A 14,754-nucleotide genomic window follows, 5' to 3' on the forward strand; every position below is an offset into this window, starting at 1 on the left:
TGAATAAAGACAATGTGGCATATGGAATACTACTCAGCCATTAAAAAAAGAATGAAATGCTGTCTTTTGCAGCAACTTGGATGGAGCTGTAGGCATTATTCCAAGTGAAGTAACTCAGGAATGGAAAACCAAATACCCTATGTTCTCACTTATAAGTGGGAACTAAGCTATGGGTACACAAAGGCGTGCAGAGTGGGATAATGGACTTTGGACACTCAGAAAGGAGGAGCATGGGAGTGGGGTAAGGGATGAAAAAGTATGTATTGGGTACAGTGTATGTTACCTGGGTGAGGGTGCACTAAAATCTCAGACTTCACCACTGCAGAAGTCACCCACGTAACCAAAATCCACTTGTACACAAAAGCTATTGAAGTTATATATGCATGTTCATGCATGTATAGGTATGTGTTTTATATATATGTACACATATGCAGACATGTGCAGGTGTCTTCTTGATATAACGACTAGAAGCCATGTTTAATAAAAATAATATATATGATTTAAACATTAATAACAAAAAATAATAAAAAATGTGGCTTCTTTATACCAATATTCCATCTCATCTGATGTTCACCTGAAAATCAGTGATCTGAGCTGGTCTGAAGGGAAAATACACTGTGTCGAAATTGCTGAGATAAGGTATGAGGTCTCCATTACACCCCTTTCTAAGGAATTTGCAAAGGTGATTTTGAATGTATGTAATTTTTGTCTTTTGAGCTAATTTTTATCTTACTGCACAGCAGCCTTTTATGTTTTACTGGGAAAAAAAATAGATAAAAACACATTTTAGTGTCTTTTGTTTCCAGGGGATTCTACATCCATTAAGTATTTTATTTTCAAAGGATTCCGGACTCAGTTAATGAAAAGCCCATTTTTATACACATGGAAATTGAGTGAACATTTGTATGAAACTTCGCTGCGTACTGATGCTTTCATGAGAATTCTATTACTAAATGATAGTAGCCACCCTACTAGATTACCCTTATGTTAATTTCACCACAGAAATTGGAGCTCTGTGACCTTAAGTCTCTTGCACAAATTTTCATCTAAAAGTCAGTAGAGCTAGATTCCAGTCTTGATTCTCTGACCCCAAATTTCATGTTTTTCCCACTAGACAGGAAATAGCAACAATAGGTTGAAAAATAATGTGTTACAATTTAGAAGAAAAGTTTCATTTTTAAGTCTGAATATGGTGCAGAGTCTAAACTGCCTACTGTTTTGCTGCAGTTGAGTATTGTAATTTTCTCCTACCCCGACCCAAGGGTAGTTCTTTGGGTAGTTCTTTATTTCTAGGCCCCCATTAGTAAATTAGAGTTTATATTGTTATGCTTTACTGTGATCCATTCTTGGCCTTTCTTCATTGAAGATTGTTAAAAACACCTACTTAATTTTAGTTACTAACAATGTTGTATCAAGTAACTTGAGTAGATGCTTATTGTCATCAGCTTGAGTGGGTATTCTTTTTTAAAATAAGTGCTGAATGTAAGGTTGAGCAAGGAGGACCCACCAGTGTGAACTCCATCTCAAAAGCCATCATTACCTATTAGAAAAAAATAGTGTTTTCCCCAGCTTGCCAAAATACTGCTGCTATATATCCTATTCATCTTGTTTGGTACTACCAGTAACATTAAAAAAAAAAATCTAGGAAAAATGCTGTGGTAGTTTTTCTCCAACTACCTTTGCTGAAAAATGTATGTGTGTTGTGTAATAATAGGACCTTTCAGCCAGGACATCTTGTCCTAGCTTTGCTCCTAAATTTCCTCATTGTTAATAAAGATTCATGCCTCCAAAGGTTAAGATGTTAAAGCATATTATTTATTCTTGTTTCATAATTTTTTCTTACCTTCAACAGGTAGTCGCCAACGCAAATGTTCCTCCTTTACTCCACTGGTTTTATTTTGCTGAGTGTTTATTACATTCAACTAAATACTTTCAGGGAGCTAAGATTCAGCTCTGCACACCATAGAATCTTTGTCAGTGCAAGCAAAATATACATCCCTGTAAAAAGACAGGGTATTCTTCCCTCATTATAATTTTAATAATTGGTAGTGTCTGACTGTTGTTTGTTCATTATTTCAGAGATCCCGGAAGACCCACTTGTGGCTGAAGAGTATTATGCTGATACGTTTGATTCCTATTATGAAGAGAGTGATGAGGAGGAAGAAGGAACAGTGTTATTAGGACCAGAGAAAGAAATCAAGAAGAAGGAACCCCAGCCTGCTTACAGAACAAACCAACAGGTATATGATCTCCCTACCAGAAACCGTGGAACTGTTCAAGGTACTGATTGGACTCTCTCCCAGAGAGTAAAGGAAGTCTTATAAGGTGAAGTTGGGGATGCGGGGACTAGGGTTATTGTAATAGCTTCTGGTGATAAGTCTGGCTTTTCCAGGTCCAGAGGCAGGCAGGGCCCTATGGAATTTGGAGAATCTGGTCTGGATCATGTTGATAAGGGAAGAGCTGAGTGCACTGTACTTATTGGGGGTTTGGGGGATGGTACACACTGCACTGCACACTGAGGAGGGCTTCATATACAGCTATTGAATTAAGAAATGCAGGTGTCTCTTTAGCAGAGAGATTCTTTTTTTTTTTTTTTTTTTTTTTTTTTTTTTTTTTTTTTTGACGCAGTCTTGCTCTGTTGCCAGGCTGGAATGCATTGGTGCTATCTCGGCTCATTGCAACCTCCGCCTCCCAGGTTCATGCAATTCTCCTGCCTCAGCCTCCTAAATAGCTGCCCACCACCATGCCTGGCTAATTTTTTGTGTTTTAGTAGAGACAGGGTTTCTCTGTGTTGGCCAGGATGGTCTCCATCTCCTGACCTCGTGATCTGTCCGCCTTGGCTTCCCAAAGTGCTGGGATTATAGGCATGAGCCACTGTGCTTGGCTGGAATTTTCCATATACTTTCTTCTGGTAATGCTATTTTGGGGTCATATTCACAAATCGAATGGAAATACAAATTTGTAAAGACTGACTTAGTTCTGCGGATCAGACCCAAGGATCCTGGGCTTAGGGGATAATCTTTCTAGCTACTTTTAGCCTCTGAGGACACATTCTTGCTCAAGTGGTGAGGTCTCTCTAAGTATATGCCCTCTTTAACTATAGCAAGATTAAGCCTTATATGGGCCATAGGCCAAGAAACAACCCTGATATGTGCTTTCTGTGTTGCAAGAGAGAAAAAAGGAAGAGACATATGAACAGAAAGGAGAAAACTTTGGGCAGTGTATACACGCATATCTCATTTTCTTCTTACCTTCCGATCTTAAACTTTATGAGTTACAGAAGCTTTTATTAACTGAGAACCATTCAGCTACTAAAATAAAAGTCAACCAAGGGGTACCTAAGTCAATGAAAAGCTAGCTAGAAGAGATGATTTTTGGAGTGAAGGTGATTTACTCCAAAAATCCATTCAAACATTTTTTTTAAATTGTACTTTCGGTTCTGGGGAACATGTGCAGATTATGCAGGTTTGCTGCATAGGTACATACATGGCAAGGTGGTTTGCTGCCTTCCTCCCCCCCATCATGTATATCTGGTATTTCTCCCTACGTTATCCCTCCCCACCCTCCTCACCCCCCACTCTCCCTTCCCTAGTCCCCCACAACTGACCATAGTGTGTGATGCTCCCCTCCCTGTGTCCATGTGTTCTACTTGTTCAATACCTGCCTATGACTGATACTATGTGGTATTTGATTTTCTGTTCTTGTGTCAGTTTGCTGAGAATGATGGTTTCCAGATTCATCCATGTCCCTATGAAGGACACAAACATTTTTTATGGCTGCATAGTATTCCATAGTATATATGTTTCACATTTTCATTATCCAGTCTATTGTTGATGGACATTTGGGTTGGTTCTTGGTCTTTGCTATTGTAAACAGTGCCACAATGAACATATGTCTGCATGTGTCTTTATAATAGAACAATTTATAATTATTTGGGTATATACCCAGTAATGGGATTGCTGGGTCAAATGGTATTTCTAGGTCATTGAGGAATCGCCACACTGTCTTCCACAATGGTGGCACTAATTTGCACTCCCACCAACAGTGTAAAAGTGTTCCTATTTCTCCACATCCTCTCCTCCAGCATCTATTGTCTCCGGATTTTTTTTTTTTTTTTTTTTTTTTTGAGGCAGAGTTTCACTCTTATTACCCAGGCTGGAGTGCAATGGCACGATCTTGGCTCACCACAACCTCCGCCTCCTGAGTTCAGGTAATTCTCCTGCCTCAGCCTCCTGAGTAGCTGGGATTACAGGCACGCACCACCATGCCCAGCTAATGTTTTGTATTTTTAGTAGAGACGGGGTTTCACCATGTTGACCAGGATGATCTCGATCCCTTGACCTTGTGATCCATCCGTCTAGGCCTCCCAAAGTGCTGGGATTACAGGCTTGAGCCACTGCACCTGGCCATCTCCAGATTTTTTTTAATGATTGCCATTCTAACTGGTGTGAGGTGGTATCTCAATGTGGTTTTGATTTGCATTTCTCTAATGACCAGTGATGATGAGCATTTTTTCATGTTTGTTGGCCCCATAGATGTCTTCTTTTGTAAAGTGTCTGTTCATATCCTTCGGCCACTTTTTGATGGGGTTGTTTGTTTTTTTCTTGTAAATCTGTTTTAGTTCTTTGTAGATTCTGGATATCAGCTCTTGTCAGATGAGTAGATTGCAAACATTTTTTCCCATTTTGTTGGTTGCCGGTTCACTCTAATAATTGTTTCCTTTGCTGTACAGAAGCTCTGGAGTTTAATTAGATCCCATTTGTTTATTTTGGCTTTTGTTGCCATTGCTTTTGGTGTTTAAACCATGAAGTCCTTGCCTATGCCTATGTCCTGAATGGTCTTGCCTAGATTTTCTTCTAAGGTTTTTATGGTGGTAGGTCTTATGTTTAGATCTTTAATCTATCTGGAGTTAATTTTAGTGTCAGGTGTCAGGAAGGGGTCCAGTTTCTGCTTTCTGCATGTTGCTAGTCAGTTTTCCCAACACCATTTATTAAACAGGGAATCCTTTCCGCATTGCTTGTTTTTGTCAGGTTCTCAAGTCAATGTTTTTGCTACTATAGAATATATATTGACCTAGAATGGATTTGGCATAAGGGAAACAGGAGTGGGAATCACAATAGAGTAATTTGTATAATTGCAAATTACCTGTCTCTTATACATTTATTTTCTTCCAGTAATTCAATATAGTTTCTCCTTTCCCAAAGGTGATGAGTGTGGTCTCTTCCCTTTTGGGTTATTTTCATTAGCAACATACAAATTACACTGCAGAATTTAGTACTGAGACCTCAGTCATGGTTAACTTTGTGAATTGAGAGAGCCCTACTGCCACCTCTCACGTTGGCCTCTTCTCCCCTTTTCCTGGTCTTGCCCTTGACCTCTGAGTGTGCCAGGTATGGCAGGGTCTGCTTAGGTGGTCATCATACCAATGCCTTCCATGTGCCTAATCAGATCAAAGTTGATTCCCCTTCCTTTCGATGGAGCCAAAGTCACATAGTTATTATTTTGATGAGAGAAGTGCTTTCAAAAAGAAAAACAGCCATGGACTTCATTGAGATTGATTGCTGAGTTATCTGTGCCACCTATGACAATCTTTTTAGTAGCAGTGTCTCCAAAGAAGTTTTATTAAGCACCTAATTGCTGCTGATTGCTGGCTGTTTCTCTGCTATGATAAGCAGAGCATCAATAACACCTTTATCACAGCCGTTATCATATTGTTGATGGCTCCTCTGCCAAGTCTGTGGTCACTGAATGGGAACCAGAATCTTAGATCTCAGGAGAATTGAGTTTATAGCTGTCATCATAACAGGGTTCTCCACAACATTTGTGCGACCTGTCACTGAAAAGTGTTTTATGCGCTCTAATGGACATGGCTTAGGGCTGCAAGTTGATGGATGTTTTCACAGACTCCTCTGTCTTTGCCTTGCTGCCTTGACTATGATTTTTCTCTCCAGGACTGATAAATGGCTCAGATGCATCCAATAATACACAGACTAGGTGGACAATAAAGACTTGACACAGAACTTCCTCTGGAGGGGGTTTGTTTAATGAATGTGGCTCTCACTGGGGCTTGTTTTAAGAAGGCTCTTCAGGACTATGGTTTTTGTTCTTCCTAAGATGAAAGGTAGCGGAGGTCCACTATTCCAGTCAATTCTGAAGTTCTCAATGCTTTTTCCCCAATCATTCAGTGGTTTTGAAATTCTCACCTCACAGTGAAGCATTAGGAAAAACAACTGATTTTCTGCTTGGAATATTGTCCCACGGGTAGAGAACTGGATACGAGACAGGAAGGCCTGAGATTCTGCTGAGGACCCTTGGATCTGATTGTCCTGATGGTAGATGACTCTAAGAGTTTCTGCTGTTAGTGCAGTCATTAGTTTAATCAGATCATAGTAATTATAAGTAACTGCTAGTGTTTCCAGTACGTTCATTCTATGCTTAGTACCTTGTATGCTGTGTCAGTTCAGGTACTCCAGGAAGCAGGTGATGAGACAGAATTAGAAATAAAAAGGAAATGCCTACCAAGTAGGTGGGAGGAGCCAGGTGCAGTGGCTCACACCTATAATCCCAGCACTTTGGGAGCCCGAGGCAGGCAGATCACTACGTCAGGAGTTCACCATATTGACTAGCCTGGCCAATGTGGTGAAACCCTGTCTCTACTAAAAATACAAAAATTAGCCAGGTGTGGTAATGCACGCCAGTGGTCCCAGCTACTTAGGAGGCTGAGGCAGAGGAATTGCTTGACCCTGGCAGGTGGAGGTTGCAGTGAGCAGAGATCACACCACTGCACGCCAACCTGGGTGACAGAGCAACTCTACCTCGAAAAAAAAAAAAAAAAAGAAAGGTGGGAGGAGCCTGAAACCATACTGAGATATTTGAGGGAAAGGAAGGAAGGAAGGAATTTGGTAGGTTGGTGGGATGAGAACCTCAGGCTGCAGTGCAGTTCTGATCAAGGCTTGGCAGGCAGGCTGGCAGGCAGGAATGAAGGGAGGGAAGGAGGGAGGGAGGGAAAGAGAGAGGGACCGATCGGATGAGAGCCTCATGCTGCACTGCAATTCTCAAAACGTCTTGGCCAGGCTAAGAGGGAGCCCAAGGTCTGTTGCTGAAGTCCAGTACTGGGAAAAATAGCACAGCCCTAACTTCTCTGTAGTGCTCACATTGTCTGGGAGCTGCCTGGGAAGGGCAGGGCCTCAGTGTGGATCCACAGGGCGTGTAGCCAGGGGCTGTCAGATCACTAGGTTCCTTGCAGCAGGTTCTCTCTTGAAGGGACTTGTAAATGGCATAGCTCATGGCTGTCACAGACGTATTATTTCATTTAATTCTTGCAACAACTCTGATGCATGTATTCTAGATGAACTGCATCAAACTAGAATTTAACTGGCTGGAATTTAAATAAGGGGGAAGGCAGGGATAAAGGAGAAGGTGAAGGTGGGAGAGTGGAAGGGATCATGAGTCAGGGATTTCATGTGTCTCTGCTGAATACTCCAGAGTGAAAATGAGCTGAGAGATATAAATCCCATCCCTCTACCACATCGCAATTCCTGCATCTCTCAGACTGTAAGCCTCTTGTTGCTTTGAATTCTTGTTGTAGACTTGCAGTACTTAAGATACATGTTTTTCACACAATCTAGTCCCTAAGTGCAAGTCAGCTATCTCATTGGCTCAAAAAAGAAACAGCAGTGGAGACTATTTCAAGTGCCGACTTTAAAACCTAGGTCTCTTGAAAGATGAGACTGTGACATCCTAACTCCACACAAGAGGAAGCTGAGGCATAGGGAAATGAAGTAACATCTCCAAGGCCACACAGCTAGTAAGTAGTAGAACTGGACTGTATGACTCTGTTTTTAGCGTCTACTTTATACAGTCTTTCCTCTGCACAACAATTATAATCCCTTCTCCTCCACTGATGATAGAGTAAATGCATTAGGTGCAAGGGAAGAGCTGCAGGGCCATTCCATTATCTGATACTCTGGCAAGACCTTTTTACTAAACAGAATTACTGTACTATGTACAAGGCAAAATTTAAACCAGTTCTAGGAAGAGTGCTGAGTTATGAAAAGTGAAACCAAAAAGACCCAACATCTTTGATCTGTTATGGGATACAGATTTATCTCTTCCTACTATGTTTTTTTCTCTTTTTAATAGAAGGTGCCAGAACTCTTGAGTCCCAATAGTGAAACTTATTTGCCTATTATTTTTACATGATCTGACCTAATTAATTTAGATTCATACTGGGGAAGAAACACTGTTTGTCTTAAATTGACCTTAGAGGTCATCAGTTCTAAAAACCAGACTCCCAACTGTTTCAGATGTTGATCATTTTTCCATTAGCATTCCACTGGCCTGTGTCCGAGTCTATAAAGCAATCAGCCTTGCTAAAGTGTTAGTGGATATTACCAGTTTGGTGTGTCATTCCTTTTGGTTGACAGGCCTTTTGTAGACCATGTGTGGCTCAAAGGAGTGACTTCAAGGTGATAGTTTCCACACTTACCCCTGTCCCAGCCCTCACTTCCATCATGACTCTTCCCCCTTCTCTCTCTCCCATTTCTTGTCCAGATTAAAGCATAGCTCATTGCTGATCAGATTGGGACCAGTCAGAGCTTACTGTGAGATACAGCACAGTGGGCTTTTTTGTTTTGTTTTTTTTTTTTACATTATATCATTTCTCTTAACAATTTGATATGCCCTATTCTTTTTTTTTTTTTTTTCTTCTGACTCTTAGGTTCAGCGGGCAGATGTTTGGGCTTTGTTGAAAGCCTTAAACCCTCAATATCTAAAATTAGATCTATTACAGCAGGCATCCCCAAACTTTTTACACAGGGGGCCAGTTCACTGTCCCTCAGACCATTGGAGGGCCGCCACATACTGTGCTCCTCTCACTGACCACCAATGAAAGAGGTGCCCCTTCCTGAAATGCGGTGGGGGCGGGGGGGGGGCGGATAAATGGCCTCTGGGGGCAGCAGGCGGCCCGTGGGCCATAGTTTGGGGATGCCTGTATTACAGGGTTTAGGATCACACCTACATTTTTCATTCCAATACCAAAGCATGGAGAAAAAAAGAGAAAGGCAATAGGGTGAATAAAGGGCAAGGCAAAACTGAGCAGGAATGCAAAGAGCCTGAGTGTTTTCTTCAGTATGAAGATGGTGAGGTCACCAGCCCCATGGTCTCCCTTGTTGGTGGCTGATCAGAGGTCCACAGGTCAATGGGCAAATAAAGGGACAGTGACCTGCACTGTGAGATGCCCTATGCTTTGCTGTGCTGCTCCTAGAACTTTGGGGTGAGAGTGGTGAGACGCAGCTGATAAGACTAGTTGCGATGGACTCTCTATTGCTTTTTCTTTCTAACAATCTTCTCCCTCTACTACCCTGCAAGAATCCCTATTTCCCTAGCTATCATCAGAGCTGAGGTGCTCTGACCATATGGTGCACAGAAAGCCTGCAAAAAATGTGGAAACCATCCTAAACAGGGCTGGCAAAACAGAAAAATACAAGTCCCATTCGACTGTTTTGTGATTAGAAATTTTGTTTAATTTTCTGAATATTTCATTCACCTAGAAAGGGAGAGTAAATCCCATTTCATGGTGTGCAGCCTGGGAGGAAAGGGTTGTGACACATGGGGGCCACTGCTGGAGCGCATCTTTCCTCCATAACTTGGTAACTTGGAGGCACGAGGGTTTATGTCAACCCTGAGAAAACACTAGTCATAGTAAGACAGAGTCACCTTGCAGCATCCAGGTGTTGTTCCAAACCCTTTACATGCCTTATCCTATTCATACTCACAGCACTTGATGGAATTAACATCTCCCCCCACCCCACCCCCCATTTACAAATGACAAGACTATGAAACAGACAGAATAACTTATTTGACCCAGGTTACCCCATCCAGTGACAGAGCTAGGGTTTAAACCAGCAAATATTCATTGTACCAACTGCTGAGACCAGCTCTTTTGTGGAGACTGCAACCCAGGCAGTGCTGAAGGAATTAAGAAACAGAAACAAAGATAGATGCAAAAGTGGGAATCAGAGTGGGACATCAGGGGACTGACAGCATTTCCAGCTGAAAGCCCAGAGCAGACTCTGACCCACGTATTTATTCTTTGTGAACAAGTGAATATTTTTAATAAGCAGATGTTCAGTGTTTTTTCATAGAATAAAGATAGACTAAACAGGCTGATAGTGCCTGTTCACTCCTAAAATAAAAATAAGCTAGAAAACACTATTTGCGAATCAACAATGGGGACAAGGTCATATATCCTGTGTTCTGAGCACAGGTTTAACTAGCGCATGACCGGTACATATTGCTTACTATTCTGTAACGCCCAGAGCAGTTTTCTCCTTGGGGACCGCTTGGTGTTCCTTGCCATCGTTTCTTAGTAAACAATATATAATTCACCACACACGTCAAGACCTTTTCCCAGAAACCAACTATTAGAAATCTGGACTAAGTATAGAACTTAATGTAGAAGTTGTAAAGAAGATGCTTGGGACCTAAGTGACAGCTCTAAAGTGTGTGAAAACGGACTATGAGCTGATGATTTTAAACCATATTTAAATCACAGGGCTAAGTTTTTCACTTACTCTGTAGGATTTTTTTTTTAAAGTAAATCTAGAACTAGAGTCAAAAATAGAAATCTGCAACAAAGAACTGTGTCTCACAATGGCTATATCTTTTGGACTGTGAAAAATTCTTCCTATTTTTGTGGCAATAAACCTTCCTTACATTGCAAGACTTTCTTCTCTAGGCTATTGTATGTATAGAGTGGAAAGAGATTAAGTAGTTAATAAAGCGCAAGTGGAGGGATTGATTAGAGGTAGCTTTTCTTTCACTGCACTGGAGCTCTAGAAATGGATTGTAGCAGAGGGAGTACAGGCCTCACCATTTCCTGGAAAATCCATTGCCCTGTGCTGGAATAGGTGTTATGTTGCCGGCCTGTCAGCCCCGCTTCATTTTTTTCTTCTCTTCTTCCTTTACATTCCTAAACCGTAGTTCTGAATGTCTTACGAGTTCTGTCATTGGATACCTATGAATGTCTTTGAAACCCTAAAGCAACCCCACAGGCATCGACTTGCCGAGAACCTGGGCGTTAATGAGAGACAGCGGCAGTCAGAAGGTTTTAATAATGCAGAGTAAACAAGGCATTAGCAGTGAAATGTGTACACATTGACAGTCACGTTTCAGCAATTCTGAATTCGGTGAACGAGGCTGTTAGTCTTATGGGAGCGAGGGGGCTTGTTGGCGGTTTGAGTTTTGCAGATGTGGCTCTGTGTTCCTATCACTGCACACACTTTAAGGCAGAAGTCCACCATCCGTAGTGAGATAGGAGTTATGATATCAGCTTCCCGATTTCAGGGAAGCCCTCACAAAGGCGCCATCAGCTCTGTCCTATGGCTTTGTGCTAAACAGCATCCTGCCTTCCTATGAATTATGAATGCATATAAGCAAGGGCTTGGCTTCTAATGAGATCAAGCTGAGATGTGAAAGGTACATTTGAGTGTGAAGAAGATGGATAAGGTCACCTTGTTGTTTAGGTTTCTGTAACTTAGTGACATTTTTTCAGGGCTGTTCTGGATACCATTTGTGGGAGAGTAGATAATGGTTTAAAAATGCAACTTGCAGAACAAAAGTAGGTGGGGCTGAGTACAGTGGTCCACACCTGTAATCCCAGCACTTTGGGAGGCCAAGGTGGGAGGATTGCTTGAGCTCAGGAGTTTGAGACCAACCTGGGCAACATAGTGAGACCTAATCTCTACCCAAAAAAAACCCAAAAACTAGCTGGACGTGGTGGCATGGTGCCACGAAGCTACTTGGGTGGCTGAGGCTGGACATCACTTGAGCCTTAGAGGTCGAGGACTCCAGTGAGCCATAATCAAGCCACTGTGCTCCAGCCTGGGAAAAAGATGAGACCCTGTCTCAAAACATTTTTTTTAAACACAGCATCGATGAGTTATTTTTGGGTCATTCATTTGTGCATCACATGTTTGAATGTTCTAAGCACTGGGTATGTGGGTAGCGAACACAATAGACATAGTTTCACCTTCATGGGCTCTCATTCAGCCTTACATATTTACGTAGTATTTGTTGATTGACAGCTCCTAAATGTGTGCCTTCCATTCTTCAGTTCTATTTTCACAGAACTTTGGACTGACATAAGCCGTCCGCCTGGGAGCGGGGTTAGGAGTCTCTAATAGACATTCTGAAATAAACATGTACAAAAGAACTCTAGACTCACATATCCAGTCTGCCTGAGAGTAGGGGTAGGAGTTTCTAACAGAAATACTGAAATCAGCATGTACAAAAGTTAAGCCCCTCATATACTCTACCCTCAGTCCAAATTAGCTCCTCCTGAGCCAACCTTGACTCACATCCTTTCACTCACATTCACATCCAATCCATGAAGCAAAACCTATTGGCTCGACCTTTAAAGTATACTTGGAATCTGACCACTACTTAGTACCTGAATTCCTACTGCCAAAGCCACCATCACCTCCTTGTTATGGCTTCTAACTGGCCTCCTAGTACCCTTCCCATCTCACTCAAAGCAAAACCAAGTCTGTAGAATTGCTTTCCAGTACCTCATCATCACCACCTCACTAAGCCCCTCTCTTCCATCAATGCAAGCATTGCCCTCACTCACTCCACTCCTGTTATATTGGCTTCTTTCCGGTTTCTGGAACACACCAAGCCTGTTTTGCCTTTGAAAGCCTTGAATGCTCTTCCCACCAGATATACAAATGATTTGCTACCTCCGATCTTCAAGTCTCTGCTTATATGTCATCTTATCAGGGAGAACTCTGATCACCTTATATAAAACAGCATTCGCTGGACTGAGAATTCCCTCTTTCCTCCCCTACTTAATTTTTTCCATAGTCTTTATTTATTGCCATCTGAGCTGCCACTATTTTCTTGCTTCTTCATATATGGCCTATCTCCCTCTACTAGAATGAAAGCCACTAGAGTAGATGTTCTATTTTTCTCACAGCTGTGTTCCCAGCACCTTGAACAGTGTTTATCATTAGAGAAAATACTTAGTAGATATTGTGGGATACATGAATGAGTGAATGCAGTGTACAGTCTAATGGTACAGGTAGCCAATTAGCCAGGACACAAAGAAGTAAGAGCAACTAGGAAATGAAGAAGCTGAAGTGATAGAGGAATGGGCATGTGGGGGTAAGGGAAGATCTACTAATAAGGGAAATAGGGAGAGTCTCTAGAAGATGACTTTTCAGCCCTAACCTGGAGGATGGAAAAGAGCCAGCCCTCGATGTGACAAAGGGAGCCAGGAGAAGAGTGCGTCAGAGGGAGGGAACAGAGAGTGTGGGAAAGCTCCAGGTTGTGAAAACACTGGACAAGTTTCAGAAACTGCATAGTGAGCAAAAAGATCATAGGAGGTTGGAAAAGTCAGACCAGCTACAGCTATGCACGAAGACCTTGTAAGGAGAGTGAATTTTATTTTAGTCATAGGCCAGTGCAGTGAAAGGTAACCGAAACAGTCTTCTAGTGAGTCTGTGGTGACAGAAATCACAACAGTGCCTGGGGAGAATGGGGATTGGCTGGAAGGGGGCCTGAAGAAACTGTTGGGGATGACAGAGATGCTTTCCCTTGTTTTAGGTGGTGTATACACAGGTTATACATTTTTGAAAACTCGTAGAATTGTACCCTTGAGATCTTGCATTTCGTCATATGCAAATTTTATCTCAATAAAAATAATGCGTCATTAATAATGACATCAAAAGAAGAAAAACTACAACAGAGTTGCAATGTTCATGCACATAGATGTGCTCTGTAGGTCCTCAGCTTGCATTGAGGCCGCGTCCTGGCTGCTGTGACCAGCGCACGGCCACAGCTTCAAGAAGGTCAGGGTGCATTCAGATGAAGTCTCTCAGGAAAAAAGCATGGGTTCAGAGTGACTGTAGGTGAGGAGGGAAGAGGTTTTGCACATTTTCATGGGATTTACATTCTCTGTGGGATGACTCTGAGAGGGGAGGTGACCAAGAGGTGAAAGAAACCAGCCCCTTCCTAACCTCGCATCTATTGACCTAAGGTTGAGTGAGGACATGCCTGGAGTCTGAGCAAGATGAAGCTCATCGGAGCACTTCTCCGTAGCTGGGGCTGTGATAGAAGATTTTGCGTACTCTACTCTAGACATTTATAGGTCTGTGCCTGCTCGGAATTGTTCAGCAGATGGAGAACATGGTGTCAGGCCTGGCAGCACAGCATGAAAGCATGCATGCATCTATTCTCACTCACTTGGAGCAGTTTTCAGCTGCTGGAAACATAAAGACACTTCTGTAGCTCTGAACCTGTCTATGTGTGTGTTGACATGTGCCAAGCTTTCTCTAGATATGCCTTCAGGAGTCAATATAGCCCCGCAGCCAGGAGAGTGCTGAGGGTGCTAGATGTCGGCAGACGGCTGAGTTTCACACTTTGAAGGTGAAGGAGCAGTGAGCAGAAGAATAACCTTTTGGGAGACTCTCAAAAACATCTAAAGATAGATATACAATCTCTAAGGGACTGCTGGTGCCCAAACTGAGCTCTCATCCCAAACTAAATTCTTGTGGCAGCTAGGTAGCTTTTATGCATTCAATTATACAGTCACGATTCATTTGTTACCAGACAGTACACACAATATTATATATATAGTTATCACTTTGCAGATATCATTCCCTTAGTTATCCATTCAGCTTCAATGAGAACTGTATAAATGGTTTTCACTTACCTAATTTTCAAACAAAACCCTCTCCCATGGATTTATCATCT

At 42.1% G+C, this 14,754-nt stretch overlaps 1 protein-coding gene across 3 annotated transcripts in view; it reads left to right on the forward strand.

Annotated features, from left to right (window-relative positions):
* NEK11 (NIMA related kinase 11) overlaps positions 1–14,754 on the forward strand; it is a 292,126-nt gene that overhangs the window by 184,013 nt on the left and 93,359 nt on the right. For all 3 annotated transcript variants that reach the window (XM_010335819.3, XM_039480351.2, XM_039480352.2), the window contains exon 13: positions 2,080–2,240. In XM_010335819.3, coding sequence (XP_010334121.2) covers positions 2,080–2,240 — 161 coding nt within the window. The remainder of the gene's footprint in view (positions 1–2,079; positions 2,241–14,754) is intronic.

Source organism: Saimiri boliviensis, chromosome 9 (genome assembly GCF_048565385.1).
Source record: "Saimiri boliviensis isolate mSaiBol1 chromosome 9, mSaiBol1.pri, whole genome shotgun sequence".
NCBI classification, from domain to species: Eukaryota; Metazoa; Chordata; class Mammalia; order Primates; family Cebidae; genus Saimiri; species Saimiri boliviensis.